This window comes from Pecten maximus, chromosome 16, assembly GCF_902652985.1.
Source record: "Pecten maximus chromosome 16, xPecMax1.1, whole genome shotgun sequence".
Classification (NCBI taxonomy): domain Eukaryota; kingdom Metazoa; phylum Mollusca; class Bivalvia; order Pectinida; family Pectinidae; genus Pecten; species Pecten maximus.
In genome coordinates, this window is record NC_047030.1 from 22,208,940 (window position 1) to 22,229,406 (window position 20,467).

Here is a 20,467-nt window from a genome sequence, read left to right on the forward strand (position 1 = left end):
AAATTAAATTGGTATAAGTTCTGCTCAGTCTCTTGCCATTTCCATTTGCAGATCAGAAAACGATTATGGCTGACGAGTAGCCATATTGAAATTTAATTGATGTTAATTATTATTTCTCAGAAAGTTCTTGATGGAATTTTCTCAGATTACATATATAGGTTCCACTTTCTGTCAATGATTAGAGGGAAAGATGAGAAAAGTAGAGGAAATGTTAGTCTGACATAGACCCAATTAAAGTTTGTATTTTGCCCTCTTATATATAATGAGTATGTTATGCACCAGGATTGCTTATATGACCCAAGTGGTTAGCACAAAGTAGTTCCAGCTAAAAAATCCATTAAAACCTTATTCTTGTCCAATTTTGATGCTAAAACACAAGAATACCATGTTATATGTTACATTATCCACCATTATACTTACCAAATATACCATGTACATCATATGTATGTAACTCCAAAGTTTGACAGTGCTCAGTGCTCTTGAGGCTTTTTGTGTCAAAATCAAGGTCACCGTTAATATTTTTAGATAATCCTTTGTCAGCACTCTAGCGGCTTCATTCCTTGAGGGATTTGGATAAAATTTCACCCAATGATTAAGGACAGACAAGTTGGTGTTTCAGGATTTTGGGGTCATGGTTAAGGTCACGTTACATTTTTAATGAAAATCCATTTAAGGCGCTCTAGGGGCTTCCTTCGAGGGATTTTCATGAAACTTCAGACTCTTATTTAGGATCATAATATCTCAACATTGTTTTAACATCCTTACAGCTGAGGTTATTTAAGGACATCCTCCCCTGTGTGCAAGTTGCTTGGATGTGGTGAATTTGTATATATTTATGGAGGCTGCAGTATGTTCGTGTTTGTCTCCTTGTGATAGCGAGGAACTGATGCCAACTTTATAGTGCTACCTCACTGAAGTATACTGGCGAAGACACCCAGCAATACACCCCATAGCGGGCGGGCTTATCATGATATTGAATAAGTAATCAGATACAATATTCTTTGTCATATTCATTCTAATATATATATACTCAGAGAAATCTTTGTCTCAGGAGGTGGGGCAGGGGTTGGCTTATTTAGGACAGTTAAATAGCTCTTGTTGGCATTTCTACAACACTGTTATATGTGGGCTTATTACGAGGCCTGGGTTTTATAGGCAGATAAATATCATCATGGTAAATAGAAATGCTCTGTTGTAGACCATTAGTATCACAAGGTTTGTTAATTTGTCTGTCCTGTCACCAGGGTAGTGCCTGGATTTCATTTAATGATGTCTTGGTACAGAATTAATCTCTGTCTTGCTTTGAGAAATGTCATCTGGCACACCCCACTAGTTTGTGGTAACAACTGATAGCATGGGGGATTGATTTTGGCTAGACTATGGTCAGACAGAAACAAATTTTTCTCATATGTCTGGTGTTAAAGCCACTTTAAAACTGTATCAACAGAGACAACCTGTCGGCTATATTGTAAAACTACCAGGTATCAAACGTAAATATTGATCTTTTTATCATCCATCCCATAATACTACAGATGGTTCCGAGGGATAAAGCTATATATCCTATATGTCTGGTCGAGATAAGATTAAAGGGACGTAACTGTGAATGTTTTCTTTGATTCATCTATTGGATTCAATCAATCATTTTTGTCGGACGAAACAGGAGAGATAAAGATTCTCCGCCTCTGTGTAGTAGGATAAAACGCTTTATAGCTACAATTGTCAGCAATTTACATGTTTACAGTCAAAGGATCTTAGATGAATTTTTATATATATTGAAAGCTTCTGAAATGGAATAGAATTTTACATTTTAAACTATATGGCAGTTTTTTTGCAAAAACTCCTGAAAAAAGAATTTGCTTGGACTGAAATAAAACCTTAAATGACACTATTTGGACTCTGTATGTCTTTTTTCCCTTTATGTATGATGACTCACAAATTAACACTTCTGACACTGATAACAGGGTAGTTATATGTGATGGGTGTTATGACACTGATAACAGGGTAGTTATATGTGATGGGTGTTATGACACTGATAACAGGGTAGTTATATGTGATGGGTGTTATGACACTGATAACAGGGTAGTTATATGTGATGGGTGTTATGACACTGATAACAGGGTAGTTATATGTGATGGTTGTTATGACACTGATAACAGGGTAGTTATATGTGATGGTTGTTATGACACTGATAACAGGGTAGTTATATGTGATGGGTGTTATGACACTGATAACAGGGTAGTTATATGTGATGGGTGTTATAACACTGATAACAGGGTAGTTATATGTGATGAGTGTAATGACACTGATAACAGGGTAGTTATGTGATGGGTGTTATGACACTGATAACAGGGTAGTTATATGTGATGGTTGTTATGACACTGATAACAGGGTAGTTATATGTGATGGGTGTTATGACACTGATAACAGGGTAGTTATATGTGATGGGTGTTATGATACTGATAACAGGGTAGTTATATGTGATGAGTGTTATAACACTGATAACAGGGTAGTTATGTGATGAGTGTTATGACACTGATAACATGGTAGTTATATGTGATGGGTGTTATGACACTGATAACAGGGTAGTTATATGTGATGGGTGTTATGACACTGATAACAGGGTAGTTATGTGATGAGTGTTATGACACTGATAACATGGTAGTTATATGTGATGGGTGTTATGACACTGATAACAGGGTAGTTATATGTGATGAGTGTTATAACACTGATAACAGGGTAGTTATATGTGATGGGTGTTATGACACTGATAACAGGGTAGTTATATGATGAGTGTTATGACACTGATAACAGGGTAGTTATATGTGATGGTTGTTATGACACTGATAACAGGGTAGTTATATGTGATGGGTGTTATGACACTGATAACAGGGTAGTTATATGTGATAGGTGTTATGACACTGATAACAGTATATTTATGTGATGGGTGTTATGACACTGATAACAGGGTAATTATATGTGATGGGTGTTATGACACTGATAACAGTATATTTATGTGATGGGTGTTATGACACTGATAACAGGGTAGTTATATGTGATGGGTGTTATGACACTGATAACAGGGCAGTTACGTGATAGGTTAAATGACACTGATAACAGGGTAGTTATATGTGATAGGTGTTATGACACTGATAACAGGGTAGTTATATGTGATGGGTGTTATGACACTGATAACAGGGTAGTTATGTGATGGGTGTTATAACACTGATAACAGGGTTGTTATGTGATGGGTGTTATGACACTGATAACAGGGTAGTTATATGTGATGGGTGTTATGACACTGATAACAGGGTAGTTATATGTGATGGGTGTTATGATACTGATAACAGGGTTGTAGTTATATGTGATGGGTGTTATGACACTGATAACAGGGTAGTTATATGTGATGGGTGTTATGACACTGATAACATGGTAGTTATGTGATTGGTGTTATGACACTGATAACAGGGTAGTTATGTGATGGGTGTTATGACACTGATAACAGGGTAGTTATGTGATAGGTGTTATGACACTGATAGTAGGGTAGTTATGTGATGGGTGTTATGACACTGATGACAGGGTTGTTATTTGCATGGTGACAGTTGGAGGATATAATTTTGTTGCTGGATGATTCTCTCAGGAAATCAACAATTTTTTCTTATGAACACAGGTTAAAATCTGTTTCATGTGAAGTGCTATTTGAGTCTATTTCCCACGGGACATCTTCCAGTGACAAAATTATCATTTTGCTTCATAACATGCATGTATAACAGCATTGTTTTGTAGTGACCTACATTTTCAAACATAAATGTCACGCAAATCTACATTGTATGTATGTATGATTTTTACAGCAAGAATGTAATAAAATCATTGAAGAAAGTTGAAATATTCAAATGTAAAAGAAAGGTAGATTTAGTCTCTTTCACAAAAATAACCTAGCTTACAATGTTACTGATAAATATTCTGATATACGCAGTACTGTATACATATATGATATGGTAATTGTAGGTTGACTAAGTTTTTGACTTCTTGCTTTAAACAGTCCCCATCTTGTAAATGTATGATATGGACAATTATATTTCTGACCAGATTTTTATGAAAAATTTAAATTGACATTGTATTTTCCATTGTGCCTGGCTAGAAGTTTAGCCCTTGTCTCATGCCATCATGCAGTGTCGTCTTACCATTTTTGCTGAAGAATTGCTCTAACTGGTCTCTAGAAAAACATGGCATTTTTCCCCATTAGATATATATTGTATAATTTCCCCAGAAAGAAAACATACTTAAAAAATGATTAAAAAAAATTAGATACATTTTCAAGATTTCTAGTAAAAATTTGTTCAGCGGCGTGATGCTTTTGGAATACAACTCCAGACTTAATGTAAATTATTCATATCCAATACGATGTAGTTCTGTATATATAAAGCTCACATTTGCAAACCAAATTCTCTTATGGGTCCAGGTGTTTCATTGCTTTTGAGCGCAGCACTGACAGGTTGGGGGTTCTTGGATATTCCTACCGGTTTTTAATGATGTTGATATGTATATATTTATAAATGACATAAAATATTCATCTTCCTCCATTTTCCCCAGAGTCATTCCCATGCAATTTTGTATACTGAGATATTAAAGGTTGAAAGCATGCAAATATCTTGATTGAAATATGATATATAAATCTCATGCATTTTGCTTTAGTTAAATTCTAAATCTTACCCACTGTACAATCTAATATATACCAACTGTTGTTTTGTTAAGTTTATCATGAAGTTGTAATTGTCTATAGCATATGATTTTGGTTTCAATCTCAATTTGGATTTGAATTTCATCATTTCCGTAAACAAAAAACTTTGGATTTAATTGTTGAAATATTGACTTGCACTGTGACTTTTGTAAGGAGTTTTGAGAATTCATCAGACTTTAGTTAGTCCTAAGGGAATCAAATACTATCTAACATATCATGCCCAGCTCCGGGACATTTATAACGCTTATTTACATTGAAAAATTCAAACTGGCGCGAGGAAATTAAATGTTTTATGGTTACCATTGAAGGGAATAAAATACTATCTAACATCTCATGCCCAGCTTCTGCCCCTTAATAACAAATCTTCTGTCATCTTTCAACCAAGCCAGAGTTTCCTCTCACCTCTATTGCAGACATTAGACATTTTGATGGACATATATCTGTTGAACATGCATTGGGCTTCTTGTGTACGTCTTGGCCTCTTAGTTGTAATTATCCTTCCATCTTTAGTCCTAGCCAGGGTTTCCTCTATTGCATGCAGACAATCAGACATTTTGATGTGTGGTAAACTAGATTTGCCTGCTTAACGTCCATTCCATCTTTTCCAATGCCAATTCTACACCTCTGTTAAAAATCTCGTGTCATTTTCTATCTAACAGTTCTTTCTCCTTACCATTGTATCTTCCCATTTTTACTCCCTCGCTTGACAACCAGCCCGTTTTCTTTCCAACACTTCTTTACTGTCTGCTTGTTTAACTGAAGTAAAATATCATCTTGGCTGGCTCTGTGGTGCAGTGGTAATGCAGTCACAATCAAAGGAATCAAATCTAGTCATTATTACTGTTAAAATGGTTTGATTCTCCCTATCCGTGTCGGTTTGTGTTTCTTGGGAAGCTGAGAAACGGGCTGGTCTGTGCTGTCATGGTTTTGTCCTTGAGCAAGACACTTTATATACTTTGTATACCATAATAGCTCTGGATGGCATGCGGACAGGCCTTCCTTATGTTGTTTAGTGAGGTAGTCACCGTCTACTACAAGGAGACCATGCCTCAAAATGACCATGTTTAGCGAGGTAGTCTGTGTCTACTACAAGAAGACCCTGCCTCAAAATGACCCTGGCTGTTTATGGGATGATAAGCAAGCAAAGAAACAAACAATCATTGTTAGAAAATTTCAGTGACAAAACCTTAAAACATCTAGGTGACTGAGATTTGATTCTTTTATCAGACATGACAAAGGGTATAGGGGGCACCTACCTGAGCACTTGGGTTTTCTCCCGGTACCCGGTTTCTTTTCACAGTAGACCCCTCACATGCTTCCATCAAGGCCGACAAGAGTTATTAGGGTGATCTAAATTGTTTTCACACTTTTTGTAAAATAAATAAAGTTTAAATATTTTCTTTCTTCAGACAATGGTAGCAGCACAGGTAACACCTTTACACTTCCCAAACAACTGGAGGGCATCAAAGCTGCTGCCGAGTTCCCAGGCGTCCGTCATCGTTGGAACACCAATGAGGTAACAACAATCAGGACAGTGTTCCTGTACATTTGAGTGACCGCTAGGTATTATGAGCCTCACTTATCAGTCGCCTCAAAATTGTTTCTCGGTAAGAAGAAGCTGGATTTTGAGGCAGCTGAAAATGGAAGATTTGTTCTCTAGAATGGTTGCTATGCATAACTTCAATTTTTTGATTGATTCACAGTGGCTCAGTTCTGCACTTTAACTTTGAGAAAGATCTATCCTGGATATCTGAACCAAAACTGTATTATGGAGATACAGTGAAACTGCTCAAACCAAGTTATAACCTGTGAAATACAACCTTGGGGCAGATTAGACAGGGTGTCAAAATTCACAGGTCTTATCGAGTAGTTCTCATCAAGAATGAGAAATACAAACTACAGATCAGATTAGACAGGGCATTAAATTAGAAGGTTTTGTCAGGTAGTTCTCATTAAGAATTAGAAATACAAACTACTGGTCAGATTAGACAGGGTGTCAAAATTCACAGATCTAGTTGCATAGTTGTCATTAAAAAATGAGAAATACAAACTATTGGTCAGATTAGACAGGGCATCAAAATTCACATGTTGGTCAGGTATTTCTCATTCAGAGTGAGGAATACAAAATACTGGTCAGATTAGACAGGGAGTCAAAATTCACAGGTCTTGTTGTGCATAGTCCTCAATAAGAGTGGTATATGACAGTGCTTTGATGAAATATACAGAATGTCAGATTAATACTAAAAGCAGGGACTAATCAGGTTTCTAATGATAGCTGCAACATACATTAAGAACAGATTTTATTTGCATTAACATTACAAAACATGTATGAGGAAAACGCTACTCAAAGTCTTCAAGCTGCACACATAACTAGTGATAAAAGCATGTTTGGTGCGGGCTGTCATGTCTGATTGATGAGGAACCTGTAAGAAAGAGCGATGGATTGTTTTTGATCTGTAGGCTACTAGGCTGTTAACTGCCACTCAAGGTCCAGCCGTAAACAGTATTTATGTGATCATGCTAATTATTGGTAACACATTAAAAAATCGTCTACGCAACCTGAAAGCGTGTACTCAGTGTGGAGTTATCATTACAAAATCTCACAGAAAGTGTAATGCAGATTTTTCCAAATTGTCTTGTCAGAAGAATCTGAAGTATTTTTGGTGATAAATGCTGTATGGCATTCCGAACATCACATTACGATGTACATGTAGTCTGTAGTGCATAAAAAATTAGTTTCCTAGTCAGTTAATCATATCATTGCTGGCAAAAGTTTTGACATATTTAAACAATACCTTTTGGTTATATGAAGTGATTACTTAGTTCAAAGGGATACAAATCAGAAATTTGTTTTACTTTTCTTTCTATTCATCTAGGAGATAGCGTCAATTCTGATTGCATTTGACAAGCATAAAGAATGGATGCATATAGAGATGAAAGTCCGGTAAGTCTTAGTTACTGATTACTGTGCTACAGTTCTAGCATTACACTGATGAGGCTCCTCCCAACTTCAACCCCTCTGATTGGTCTCTCCCAAACTCATCTTCTCTGATTGGTCTCTCCCAACCTCAACCCCTCTGATTGGTCTCTTCCAAACTCAACCCCTCTGATTGGTCTCTCCTAACCTCTAACCCTCTGATTGGTCTCTCCCAACCTCAACCCCTCTGATTGGTTTCTCCCAACCTCAACCCCTCTGATTGGTCTCTCCCAAACTCAACCCCTCTGATTGGTCTCTCCCACCCCCAACCCCTCTGATTGGTCTATCCTAACCTCAACCCCTCTGATAGGTCTCTCCTGACCTCAACCCCCTGATTGGTCTCTCCCAAACTCAACCCCTCTGATAGGTCTCTCCTGACCTCAACCCCTCTGATTGGTCTCTTCTGACATCAACCCCTCTGATTGGTCTCTCCTGACCTCAACCCCTCTAATAGGTCTCTTCTGACATCAACCCCTCTGATTGGTCTCTCCCGACCTCAACCCCTCTGATTGGTCTCTCCTGACCTCAACCCCTCTAATAGGTCTCTTCTGACATCAACCCCTCTGATAGGTCTCTCCTGACCTCAACCCCTCTGATTGGTCTCTCCTAGCCTCAACCCCTCTGATTGGTCTCTCCTAACCTCTAACCTTCTGATTAGTCTCTCCTAGCCTCAACCCCTCTGATTGGTCTCTCCTAACCTCAACCCCTCTGATTGGTCTCTCCTGACCTCAACCCTCTGATTGGTCTTTCCTGACCTCAACCCTCTGATTGGTCTCTCCTGACCTCAACCCCTCTGATTGGTCTCTCCTGACCTCAACCCCTCTGATTGGTCTCTCCTGACCTCAACCCCTCTGATTGGTCTCTCCTAACCTCAACCCCTCTGATTGGTCTCTCCTGACCTCAACCCTCTGATTGGTCTCTTCTGACATCAACCCCCCTGATTGGTCTCTCCAAACCTCAACCCCTCTGATTGGTCTCTCCTGACCTCAACCCCTCTGATTGGTCTCTCCTAACCTCAACCCCTCTGATTGGTCTCTCCTGACCTCAACCCCTCTGATTGGTCTCTCCTAACCTCAACCCCTCTGATTGGTCTCTCCTGACCTCAACCCTCTGATTGGTCTCTTCTGACATCAACCCCCCTGATTGGTCTCTCCAAACCTCAACCCCTCTGATTGGTCTCTCCTGACCTCAACCCCTCTGATTGGTCTCTCCAAACCTCAACCCTCTGATTGGTCTCTCCTGACCTCAACCCCTGTAATAGGTCTCTTCTGACATCAACCCCTCTGATTGGCTCCTCCCAACCCTGCCCCTCTGATTGGCTCCTCCCAACCTCTGCCATTCTGATTGACTCCTCCCAACCTCTGCCTCTCTGATTGGCTTATCCCAACCTCAACCCCTCTGATTGGCTCCTCCCAACCTCTGCCACTCTGATTGACTCCTTCCAACCTCTGCCTCTCTGATTGGCTCATCCAAACCTCAACCCCTCCGATTGGATCCTCCCTACCTCAACCTCTCTGATTGGTCCCTCCCAATGTTAACCTTTCTGATTGGTCCCTTTTCATATGTAAAATTTTCATTTAAGTTTATAAAAAAAACTGACCAGGGCCTTGAAAAACATTAAGGGATTGGGAAGATATGTATGCATTTTGCAAAGACGCAAAAATGCAATTTGATGCAAAATAGCATCTGAATTCAGTGATTGCTCAATGGTTATGAAAATTCACATTTTCGCTGATTAATGTTTTGAAACCAATAGACATATCATTTACCAATTTGCTTAGTTCTGATCTTGTGAATGTTGCTGAGGTGAAATACCATGCTTTAGACATGAGATGACACTGTCAAACCTCCTTACTGTAGACCTCCCAGTGGATCTATGCTGCTGTACAGTCGCAAGAAGGTACGGTACAGAAAAGATGGATACTGCTGGAAAAAACGAAAAGACGGAAAAAATATTCGAGAAGACCACATGAAGTTGAAAGTTCAGGGATTAGAGGTAAAGTATTGGTGATATGTCAGCTTGTTAAAGATATTCAGTGGTCAAACTTCATTAACTCAAAGTTTTTTCATGGTCCCGACAACTTAGTGTTAATGGGGTTTGACTGTATTATATTAACTGCATATATATATATGTATAAAGATCAATATTGGTTTTGATTCTCAGTCTGTTACTATCAAAATTAATTATTTTCATCATCTTGACTTTGACACACTCAAATTTTAGCGAAAAGCTATTAAAATAGATTAGCAGGATGATGAATTAGCGCACCAACAATGATTGCCATAGAGACCAATGTAGATAAGGTACAAAATGCTTCCAGCGTGAAAAAACCCTAAAATAAGGTTGCCGCTATGATATGTACATTTACAATATGTTGTTGTTGAAAGGGCCAATAAGGTGTAAGGTATTTCATTTTAATGGATACCTGGGCACACATTTTGAGACCTTATATAAACCAAATTGTTTCCATATTAAAATAAACTTTGGTTTTAAGAGCTTAAATAAGGAATAATACTCCACTTATAGAAGTCTATATAAATGCATACACAGATTTTAGCAGTATAGTTTGGGCCATGTTTTTTCTCTGCAATTTAAAAAAAGTAGACAGATATGCAAACTCCTATTATGAATATACAGAATTCAAATTTTGTAATCAAAGCGAAAATAATGGGAAAACAAAAAACAAAAACAGAGACAATTCTAGACGCCTGAATTTATCTTCATCAAGCATGACACACAAAGGGATGCTCCACAAACCTTGGTAATTAAACAAGATATGAAAGGAAATAAAAGACAGGTTTTTAGACTGTAATATGAAAATGCAAATATGGAGCCAAGCAGTAAACTCAGCAGTTTTATGTATGGAGCAGATTTTTCTCAATTTTTTATCCAGTAAATACAAATAAGTGATAATGAAGCCAGATTGACCTTGTAGAACTTGAAGATTACATTTATAATTCAAACTTGTGTAAATCAGGATAACATTTATAATTATACCTCCGCAACGAAGTTAGGAGGGTATACTGGAATCAGGTTGTCTGTCTTTCCCTCTGTCCGTCCGTCCGTCCGTCTGTCGTCTGTCTGTCTGTAGACACATTTTTTTCTGGACAACTCCTCCTAAACCAATTCCAATGAAACTTCACACAAATATTAATGATCATGTGTAGATGTACATGCCACTTTCTTTTTCTCAAAATTATGGTTGCTATGGCAACAGGTCACTATAAACAGGTTTTCCGATAAGAACCATAACTTTAAGTTTGTCCGGACAACTCCTCCTAAACCGAAGGGCCGATTTCAATGGAACTTCACACAAATGTAGAGGACCATGTGAAGATGTGCATCTCACGTCCTTTTTCCCAAAATTATGGTTGCTATGGCAACTGGTCACTATAAACAGGTTTTCCGATAAAAACCATAACTTTAAGTTTTTCCGTATCAAAATTATGGTTGCTATGGTAACTGGTCTTTGTAAAAAGGGTTTTAATGTCCAGACAACTCTTCCAAAACCTGTGGACTGATTTCAACAAATTTCAGAAATATCGGCATGCATGGGTTAACTTAGTTAGCCTCTAATTAACAGTTCCAATTCACCATTGACTTGTGCAGATTATGGGGGTTTTAGTTAGTCATCCTGGTGATAGTTTTAGTTCAAACTTGTGTGTAAATCAGGAAAGCAAGCTCTGAATAATTCGCTGATATATGTCGTATGTAGGTTTCTGTTCTATTAGAATTATTGCTCTTCATATAGGCCAAGGTTGATGTACCATTTTTCCACAGATTTAGCAAATTTACTCTTTGATATCATTTTCATTTCAATGTGAGGCTAGTCTGGTCCGATATGATAAAACAGAAGAACACTTGTCAACATAAGGAAAATAGACTGATTCTATCTCTGGAATTACCGTCCAAATAAAAATAGATTATACCGGCCAGCTTATACTTTAGATGTATACACTGTATTACGATGCCTCGTTAATCGGCCTACTATGATAATAACACTGTATTAGGATGCCTCGTTAATCGGCCTACTTTGAGATATACATTGTATTGCAATGCCTTGTTAATCGGCCTACTTTGAGATATACACTGTATTATGCTGCCTTGTTAATCGGCCTACTATGAAATAACACTGTATTACGATGCCTCGTTAATCGGCCTACTTTGAGATATACATTGTATTACAATGCCTTGTTAATCTGCCTACTTTGAATATACACTGTATTACAATGCCTTGGTAATCTGCCTACTTTGAATATACACTGTATTACGATGCCTTTGGTAATCGGCCTACTTTGATATATACACTGTATTATGATGCCTCGTTAATCGGCGTACTTTGATATATACACTGTATTATGTTGCCTTGTTAATCGGCCTACTATGAGATATACACTGTATTACTCTCCCTTGCAATCATCCGCGTTGACAGGATGTCTTTCATCCTTATATTTATAATGCCTGATTTGACCTTTTAGCACAGTTGGGTGTTTTTCTATGGTGTGGATACCAGAAACCAAAAAATTGTCTTCATTGTATCATGAGGTCCTCAGTTGACAACTTAGTTTCAATCAGCTTCTTTTAATTGTAACCTTCGACCATCTGAGGTGAAATTGGTTTCTGAGATCTGTCTTTCTTACTTTTCCATGTATTAAGTATTTTGACCTTGACCTGTATATTTTGAACTTGACATATATATTTTGACCTTGACCTATATATTTTGACCTTTGACCTTTATAAACAATTTTAAGTGCATATTTCTTATAAGACTCCTTACTTTTTATGAAAGGCCATTTTAACTTTATATGTGGCTACTACTTGGCAGGATAGTGTGCTTAGCAGAAGTAGTTTTCTGTGACCTATATGCTTGACCTTTGTCCTTTATTAACATGTAGTCTCTAGAGATTTGAGAGGACAGTCTTGCTCTGTTATATATCAGAAAATGTCATGAACAACGAAGATACTGTAAATTTATGTTCTACTGTTTTAAAAAAAAATTAAAAAAAAGCATAAGCGATTTTACTATGGTATCTACTGAGCTCTGATCCGAGTTACATCTATGTTTGTCTTACAATATCTAGAATCTCACCTGACGGAGTGTATATATATAAGCCTTTATATGCATGTAGCCAATCAAACTTGTCTTATATTGATCAAACCATATGGGTGGGACAGCTTTTAGATTGAAACAATACATAATAGTAACAGTGAAAATTGTGACTGAAATCTCTGTCACTTGAGTAAAGTGCTAGGTAAAATTTCTCCCTTCAATCTTATTGATTGTATGGTAGCAGCCTTCAGAGTCGTGCAGCGCTTGGGATGTTGTCTGCAGCTTGCCTCCAGGGATGTATCTCTCCTAGCTTCTCTCTGTGTGTAGAGCTCAATGTGTTTAGACATGGGCTGCTTCTTGCTAGATTGAATTTCGTAGATTCCCACCAAGCCTCCGGTGGTAATGGGTCTGGTGGCTTCACCTCCCGACAAAGTTTGACAATAATACATGCAGTTAAACACTTGGTAGACAATACAGCATAGAAAATGACTGTCCTCTGTGAAATTACAACGACTTCTTGGCAGAACCCGGTCTATGCCATGCTCATTAAAGCTAACAAGATGCACAGCAATTTTTTGTTTGAAAATGAGATTTTTTCCCCTATCAGTTTCAGAATGTGGTTTCCTAATCTTCTAGGATATAATGTTCCTAGCCATTCTAATCTGTGTCTGTCAGCAATTTTGTCTGTAAAATATACAAAAGGAATATGCTAGAGAGACAATTGCACAACGGTACACTAAATATTTCCTGGCTATTTTGTCGCCTTAAGAAAAGGTATATAGAGATCACTGTTAGTGCCCAGTCATTGGTTTACATTGTCTGAATAAAGGTTTCCATTGCATGCAATCACATAATATGTTCCATTGTTCCTGTGATACAGTGCTTATCAGGTCTGAAGGTCAAAGGTAAAGGTCATTCAAGATTGCTATAAATAGAACATTAGTTTCGGTGTGGTAGATAAAGCACTTTAGAGATCATCAAACTCAAATTAACATACAGTGTTCCCATACTACACATGCTTCCTTATTAGGGATGGCAAGTAAGGGCTGGAGGTCAAAGGTTGCATGAGATCACCATGACAATTAAAGTAAAATGATGTTTGCACAATAAAGCAATTAGTTTCGCTGTCCAATGATTATACATGAATCTTTTCAATACTCCCCTGTTGGTATCGTATTGATATGAATAGATTAACAACCCAACAATCCTGTACAAATTTTGGTAGTCAAAGGGTAAAGATGACCATTAGAACGTTGTGCTGGGTGGATCAGCTTTAATCAAATAGTTGATTAGTTTCAACATTTAGGCGCCAAAGTGTCAAAACTAGTCAACTACTTGATTAAAGCTGATCCACCCAGCACGATGTTGTTATGGTCATCTTTACCCTTTGTCGACACAACTTTACGGCTGGATTCTTGTATTCCTTGTCAAATCCGTTAGCTGGGTTACACAGAACCACACTTTTTACACGGATGTTGGATCTCTCACCTCTCGTCAATATTGATAGTGTTTTATCAAAATGTTTTGTTAAAGTCCATAGGCAGTCATAAAAAAATAATGTTTATATTTATTTATGTGCCTTTGATCATCTCAAATAACACTTTGATATTTTATGAGCATTACCATGAAAAGAAGCATTTTTCCAATGATCATTTATTAATCATGGACATAAGCTTTGTGGTGAAAATAAGCATTATCATGGACATAAGCTTTGTGGTGAAAATAAGCATTATCATGGAATATTTTAAACTGATTTTGTTGCCAACGTAATGTATTATTGCACACTGATAAATATTATGTCTTGTTAATTTTTCAGTGCATTTATGGTTCCTACGTCCACTCAGACATATTACCAACGTTTCACCGGCGTTGCTACTGGTTACTGCAGGTAAGGGGAGATAACACTGAATTAAATGTTCATACCCGACAGATGGAAACATTTTCATTCTGCATGTTTAGTTATGGTGGTATATAAGAGTGAAAAGTGTGAATGTCGAGAAACATACTACTCATTTGGTTGGTACATTCATCCAACACATTGAAACATATTGAAATGTTAAAGTTTGTTGATGGTACACTTAAGATGTTAACCAGTGGTTGACCTCAGATTTATGGTAATGCCAATTGAATGATATGTTTAATTTTGTGAGCAGTAAAATAATTGAGTTTCATACTTCTGACTGACAGTTGATCAACATATAATCCTTATATTTACATTCTTATCAACAACAAAAAAGAACCAGAATGAAGATATATATATTTATTGCTTGGTTTCTTCTGATTACTGTTTCATTTTGAAATTCTAATTTAATGACCACCGTTTCATTTTCTATGGTTGCCAATAATGGCATGTGAAGTTACTGAGGATATCATATCAGGATTATAATAGAAATTAAGAAGCATTTCCTGACCTTGTTTAAAGTTAGTTGACCTTGGTTGACATTGTCTAGAAATAGTTGATCTTGGTTGTCCTTGTTCAGAATCAGTTGACCTTGTTAAGAATCAAATGACCCTGCTTGACCTGTTTAGAATCAGTTGACCGTGTTTGACCTTGTTAAGAATCAAATGACCCTGCTTGACCTGTTTAGAATCAGTTGACCCTGTTTGACCTTGTTAAGAATCAAATGACCCTGCTTGACCTGTTTAGAATCAGTTTACCCTGTTAAACTCGTGCAGAATCAGTTGACTCTGATTGACCTTTAGAATCCAGTTGACCCTGACTGACCTAGTTTAGACTTAGTTATTTGAAATAGTTTATACTTGGTTTAACTTTGTGTGACTTTGTTTAGACTTGGTTATAGTTTTTAGCCTAGTTTAGACTTGGTTGTCAATGATGAGTCTTGTACTTTCCTTGGTTGACCTTTCCTGACCTTTGTTGACCTTTGTTGACCTTTGTTGTAGAATCCTGACATTGTGATAGTACACTACCTAAATGTACCGTACCCAGACAATACTAAGATGAAGATTCCAGTTATATCTCAGGCATTTGAGAAAAAGGAATGGACCAAAGAGGAGCTCATAGACCAACTCCGACCTATGTGTAAATATTGTACTTCTGTTTTTGTCTCTATAACATGGTTTTGCAAGACATGAACAAGGTATCATTAATTCATTTCCACTGTTCAGATATTAATTTTAATTTAATTGAAGAGTTTGATACTAGAATAATCTTTATAAAGATATAAATGTCACGTCATTAAAGTAGTTAGTAAAGAATGTCAACCTACAACAGAACAAGTGACTGTGTGTAATAATTTGCCATATTGACATTATCTGTAAACTAATTTTAGAGCTGTATTCATTTATTTATTTATTTATTCGTTTTGTTTTCCAAATTACTACAGTCTCAACAGGCAGACCAGGAGAAGAGTCAGAACAAATGGTAGGTTCACACATTATTTTGGAGAAAATTTTTCAGAAAAATGTACAAAATTACCTCGGATATTCTTTTGCAAAAAGGTCAAGTTAAGCCTGTACCAATTTCAATTTTTGTTCTTCAGAAAACGATACTTTCAAATGGGAGCATGGAAGCAATTTTTTCCTTTTGAACATGTACAAAATCCTGAAAAACTTGGCGCTCTATATGTTTTGCAAAAGTCTTATAAAAGACATATAAATTAAAGTAATAATGATATAGATAAAATTAGAAGCTCAAACTTTTCAAGGAATGTTACAGCATAAAGTATGTACCTCAGGGTGTTTTATAAAAATGTACAACAGCCTATTCTTGTTTTCAATTGATCCTCATTACCTTATTCTACAGTGTTTGTTATTGTGATACATTGATCTTATTCAGATAGAGGAGTCAGTGGAGGCCCTAGTGAGACATCTACTCGAGTACCATGAAAATTGTGATAAAACAAAGCCACACAAATGTGATAAGCCCTGTGATACAATCTGTTCTCACTCCAACAACATCTACAAGCTCTCTCCACGCGGCACTCTGGCCGAACTCGACGCCTCACGCAAGGCTGAAGCTGGCACCTGCTGCGGGGCCAAGACATCCTCACAAATGACCATCATGGCAAGTCTAGCCACCAAGGGGCCAGAGATCTCACAGACAGCTCAGACTCAGGTTGGTCCATCTGTTCTGCTGTCTAGTTAACTAGGGCAGTGGTATATGTATTGTACTGACAACTTTCTATGCAGTGAAATATTTACCTTTTTCGCAGTGTAAAATCATCAATTTATTGCTAAGGGACATAAAAGAGGCATAACTTAAATGACATAAAAGAGGCGTAACATAAATGACATAAAAGATGCGTAATGTAAATGACATAAAAGAGGCATAACATGAATTTAAATAATTCTGAATGTTCTACAGCAGCTGCTTTTAACCTTAAAAATAGGAACTCTTCTCTGTTGTCATAAATCTTTTAAAGGGACCCAGACCTCAAACAGGAAGCTAAGACTCGGAGTGCTGTTACATTTTCCTCTTTCAAGATGAATAACAGAATCAGGTTACTGGTTTTTCTTGTCGCCTACATTCCTACTAAAAATGAATGGGAAGTCAGTACCCTATCATGTGATGTACTAATTATATATCTTCCTATACAACATGTTTTTGTCTCCACAGGGCTGTTCTACTGTAGTTGGTGTAAAGGACAGTGTCGTTGTCCCGATAAGTCAGAGTCAGAAGGTTGTCGACATCGCTGTGACTACGGGCGACATCGCTCCGATGCCCTACATTCTCAGTCTGGGGCACCTTCCTAGTACGAGTCGTTATCTTGTCGTCGGAGGACAGGTCAGCGCCATGCAGACCCCGATCACTGTCTCGGCTGCGTGTCACGTTCAGCCAATCTCGCACCTGATTACTCAGTTACCTAGTGACCAGATACAGAATAACATGAATACAGCGCCCCCTCACCAGCATCTCCAGGCCTTATCCGTGACCCTCCCAGCACCTGTCATCGCCACACAGGCGCAGGGACTCTCTGCTGAAGGCTCAGGTAACGATGCTACAACGCATCAAAATCTAGTATCCAACAATACATTTGTATCAGGTGGCAGTACTGACCAATCTGTCGTCCCGATGCAGGTAACCGTCGACGAGACCAACGAGAGGAAAGCTGAGCTGGGCAAAGGCAATAAGCTTAATATCTTACCTCATTTGCAGCGTGTGACTGTCGAGGACGTCCAAACAGTCATACAATCTCAATCACATAAACTCTTACCACAACTACAAACGATTACTGCCGAGGACGTGCAGACGCTCATTCAATCTCATAACACTGGTGAATCGAAAGACACTAACAGTTTAGATCTGGAACACTGTCGAATAAAGGACCCTACAAACAGTATAGAGACAGACTCGGGCTGTCTCAACTCGAGTCTTGGCTCTGCTGACTATAGTTTTGACAACCTTGACCTGTTAGACTTTCCAGATGTAGAAAAACTTGTGAATGACTTGAGTACATCCGAATCTCATGACAACTTCAGCACGCGTAGTGAGGAAATGGCTGGTCCAATTCCTATGCTTAATTGTGTAAATTGTGTTAGCAACCAAAGACAAGACAGTAGTCCAGAGGGCAAAAGGTCAAGTCAAGGACATTTAAATGATTCTCAAGGTCATATTCGGCAGCAGCCTGTCACAAACAGTCCATTATTACATCATCAACATATACCTGCCAATAATCATAGTGTTCACATCAAACGAGAAGTGGAGAAGATGGCGGATTCTGGGATAACGGATGTCGGTGTGATATCTGTAAATTCATCTGTAGGAAATAATGGGGCCATAATAACTGACTACTGTCCCGAGTGGTCGTATACAGAGGTAAGGCATTCAACACAGATGACCATATAAATCCTATTACATAAAAAGGCAATATCACAGGAGCTCCCTTGCATTTAGAACTTACGAAAAGAGTCATAAAAACTAAAGCCATCAAAATTTGATGGAGTGAGTGTGTGCATGTGCGAATTCATCTGTAGCTTAAAATTAAGCTCTGAACTGATTTAGTTGATATCCAAACCATAGCTGTAAGTTCTAGAAGATTAAATCTTAAGGTCATTAGGTCAAAGTTTCTACATTTTGAAAAATATTACAATGTAATAATCTGTTTCTCACTACAATTAGGACAGAATGTTTCACGTTTTAAAGAAAATGTAATTATATTCTATAATCTAATTGTAAAGACAATGAACTGTTTTAATCTGGTTTTGTAGGAAGAACTTTTATAATTATGTTTCTCATTGTTAAAAGAAATGTGATATTCTGTTTCTCTTTGTAGGGAGGGTGTAAGATGCTGGTCGTGGGTTCCTGGCTGTCTGCCACTGCTCAATATGTTTGTGTGTTTGATGGTAAATCTGTCCCTACCAGATTAGTTCAACCAGGTGTTCTCAAGTGTTGTGTTCCGGGTAAGTGTTCATTGTTTTCCAGGTAAATGGTGTGTTCCATGTAAGTGTTGCGTTCCTGGTAAGTGTTGTGTTCAACGTAAGTGTTAATTGTGTTCCAGGTAAGTGTTGTGTTCCGGGTAAGTGTTCATTGTTTTCCAGGTAAATGGTGTGTTCCAGGTAAGTGTTGTGTTCATGGTAAGTGTTAATTGTGTTCCAGGTAAGTGTTGTGTTCCAGGTAAGTGTTAATTGTGTTCCAGGTAAGTGTTTATTGTGTTCAAGGTAGGTTTTGCGTTTCCGGTAAGTGTTGAGTTCCAGGTAGGTGTTAATTGTGTTCGGGGTAAGTGGATTGGTATTCCTCTGAAGCAATTTTGATTATTGGATCAGTGTTGAATAAAAAAAATTATGGTTCAAATCTGCTTGTTGTGCTTTTAGACGATGATAAAATTGTCAGTGAAAGTGTTATGAATGGGTATAGTATCACCTTTAATGAGAGTATTTTCCATAATTACTGAAATATCCAGGCAACCAAATGCAGGCCCTCTGGGCCTCTTGTGTTTTAGTCTTCATCGATAACTACATAAGAAGGAGATGAAGGAATCCTAGTGATAAAGTTGATCTGTTTTGTGTTACAGCTCATGCTGCCGGCTGTGTAAGTCTCCATGTAACCTGTGATGGTACTATGTTCTCCAATAGTGTTCCGTTTGAGTACAAAGACAAAAAGCTAGAAGAAACCACCCAGAGCCAGCAATCTGATTGGTTTTCGCTGAATGGTAAGTACGTCATGTGAGGGCAGGGACTTGCTATCCTACACACCAAGGGAGCAGAGAAACTGGTCAAAGAGCAAAACATGTACAGTTATAGTGCTGAATTATAAATACCTGACCATCCTTTTGACTCTTTGGTTTAGTTATGAAAACTTGAATAATTTTACAAAAATTGCAGAACAAGTTATATAAGCTTATATTTATCATGATGCTACATGTATTGTATGTCTATATTTATGGTTATCTCATCGTTATTGTAGATGACTGTTTGAAGCTTTTACTGATTGACCGTCTCGCTGAACTGGAACAGCGACTGACCAATGTTACATCTCCATGTGAACCTCCACAGTCCATTCTCAGACAGGTAAATCTCCACAATTTCCTGTAGGTTCTTCACTTCCTGGGACCAAGTCCAGGGGAGCCATTGTTACACCCTTATTGGAGCCCTCAATAAACAGCTATATTAAAGTTGTAGATCTTTGTTGTGTCAATACTAATGAGGATACAGTTAAGGTATTTTCCATATGTGTTCCTTGTGACAAAATGTTTTCATTGGTACTGCATTTGCGGACCTTCTGACCTGGACCATGACCTTTGA

At 37.8% G+C, this 20,467-nt stretch overlaps 1 protein-coding gene across 1 annotated transcript in view; it reads left to right on the forward strand.

Annotated features, from left to right (window-relative positions):
• Positions 1 to 20,467, forward strand: part of LOC117344569 (calmodulin-binding transcription activator 2-like) — an 84,633-nt gene that overhangs the window by 36,708 nt on the left and 27,458 nt on the right. Inside the window, exons 3-13 of the mRNA XM_033907362.1 lie at positions 6,148 to 6,254; positions 7,615 to 7,682; positions 9,576 to 9,711; positions 14,583 to 14,654; positions 15,668 to 15,806; positions 16,111 to 16,148; positions 16,563 to 16,841; positions 17,343 to 18,542; positions 19,000 to 19,126; positions 19,738 to 19,875; positions 20,130 to 20,233. Of these exons, the coding sequence (XP_033763253.1) occupies positions 6,148 to 6,254; positions 7,615 to 7,682; positions 9,576 to 9,711; positions 14,583 to 14,654; positions 15,668 to 15,806; positions 16,111 to 16,148; positions 16,563 to 16,841; positions 17,343 to 18,542; positions 19,000 to 19,126; positions 19,738 to 19,875; positions 20,130 to 20,233 (2,408 nt within the window). The remainder of the gene's footprint in view (positions 1 to 6,147; positions 6,255 to 7,614; positions 7,683 to 9,575; positions 9,712 to 14,582; positions 14,655 to 15,667; positions 15,807 to 16,110; positions 16,149 to 16,562; positions 16,842 to 17,342; positions 18,543 to 18,999; positions 19,127 to 19,737; positions 19,876 to 20,129; positions 20,234 to 20,467) is intronic.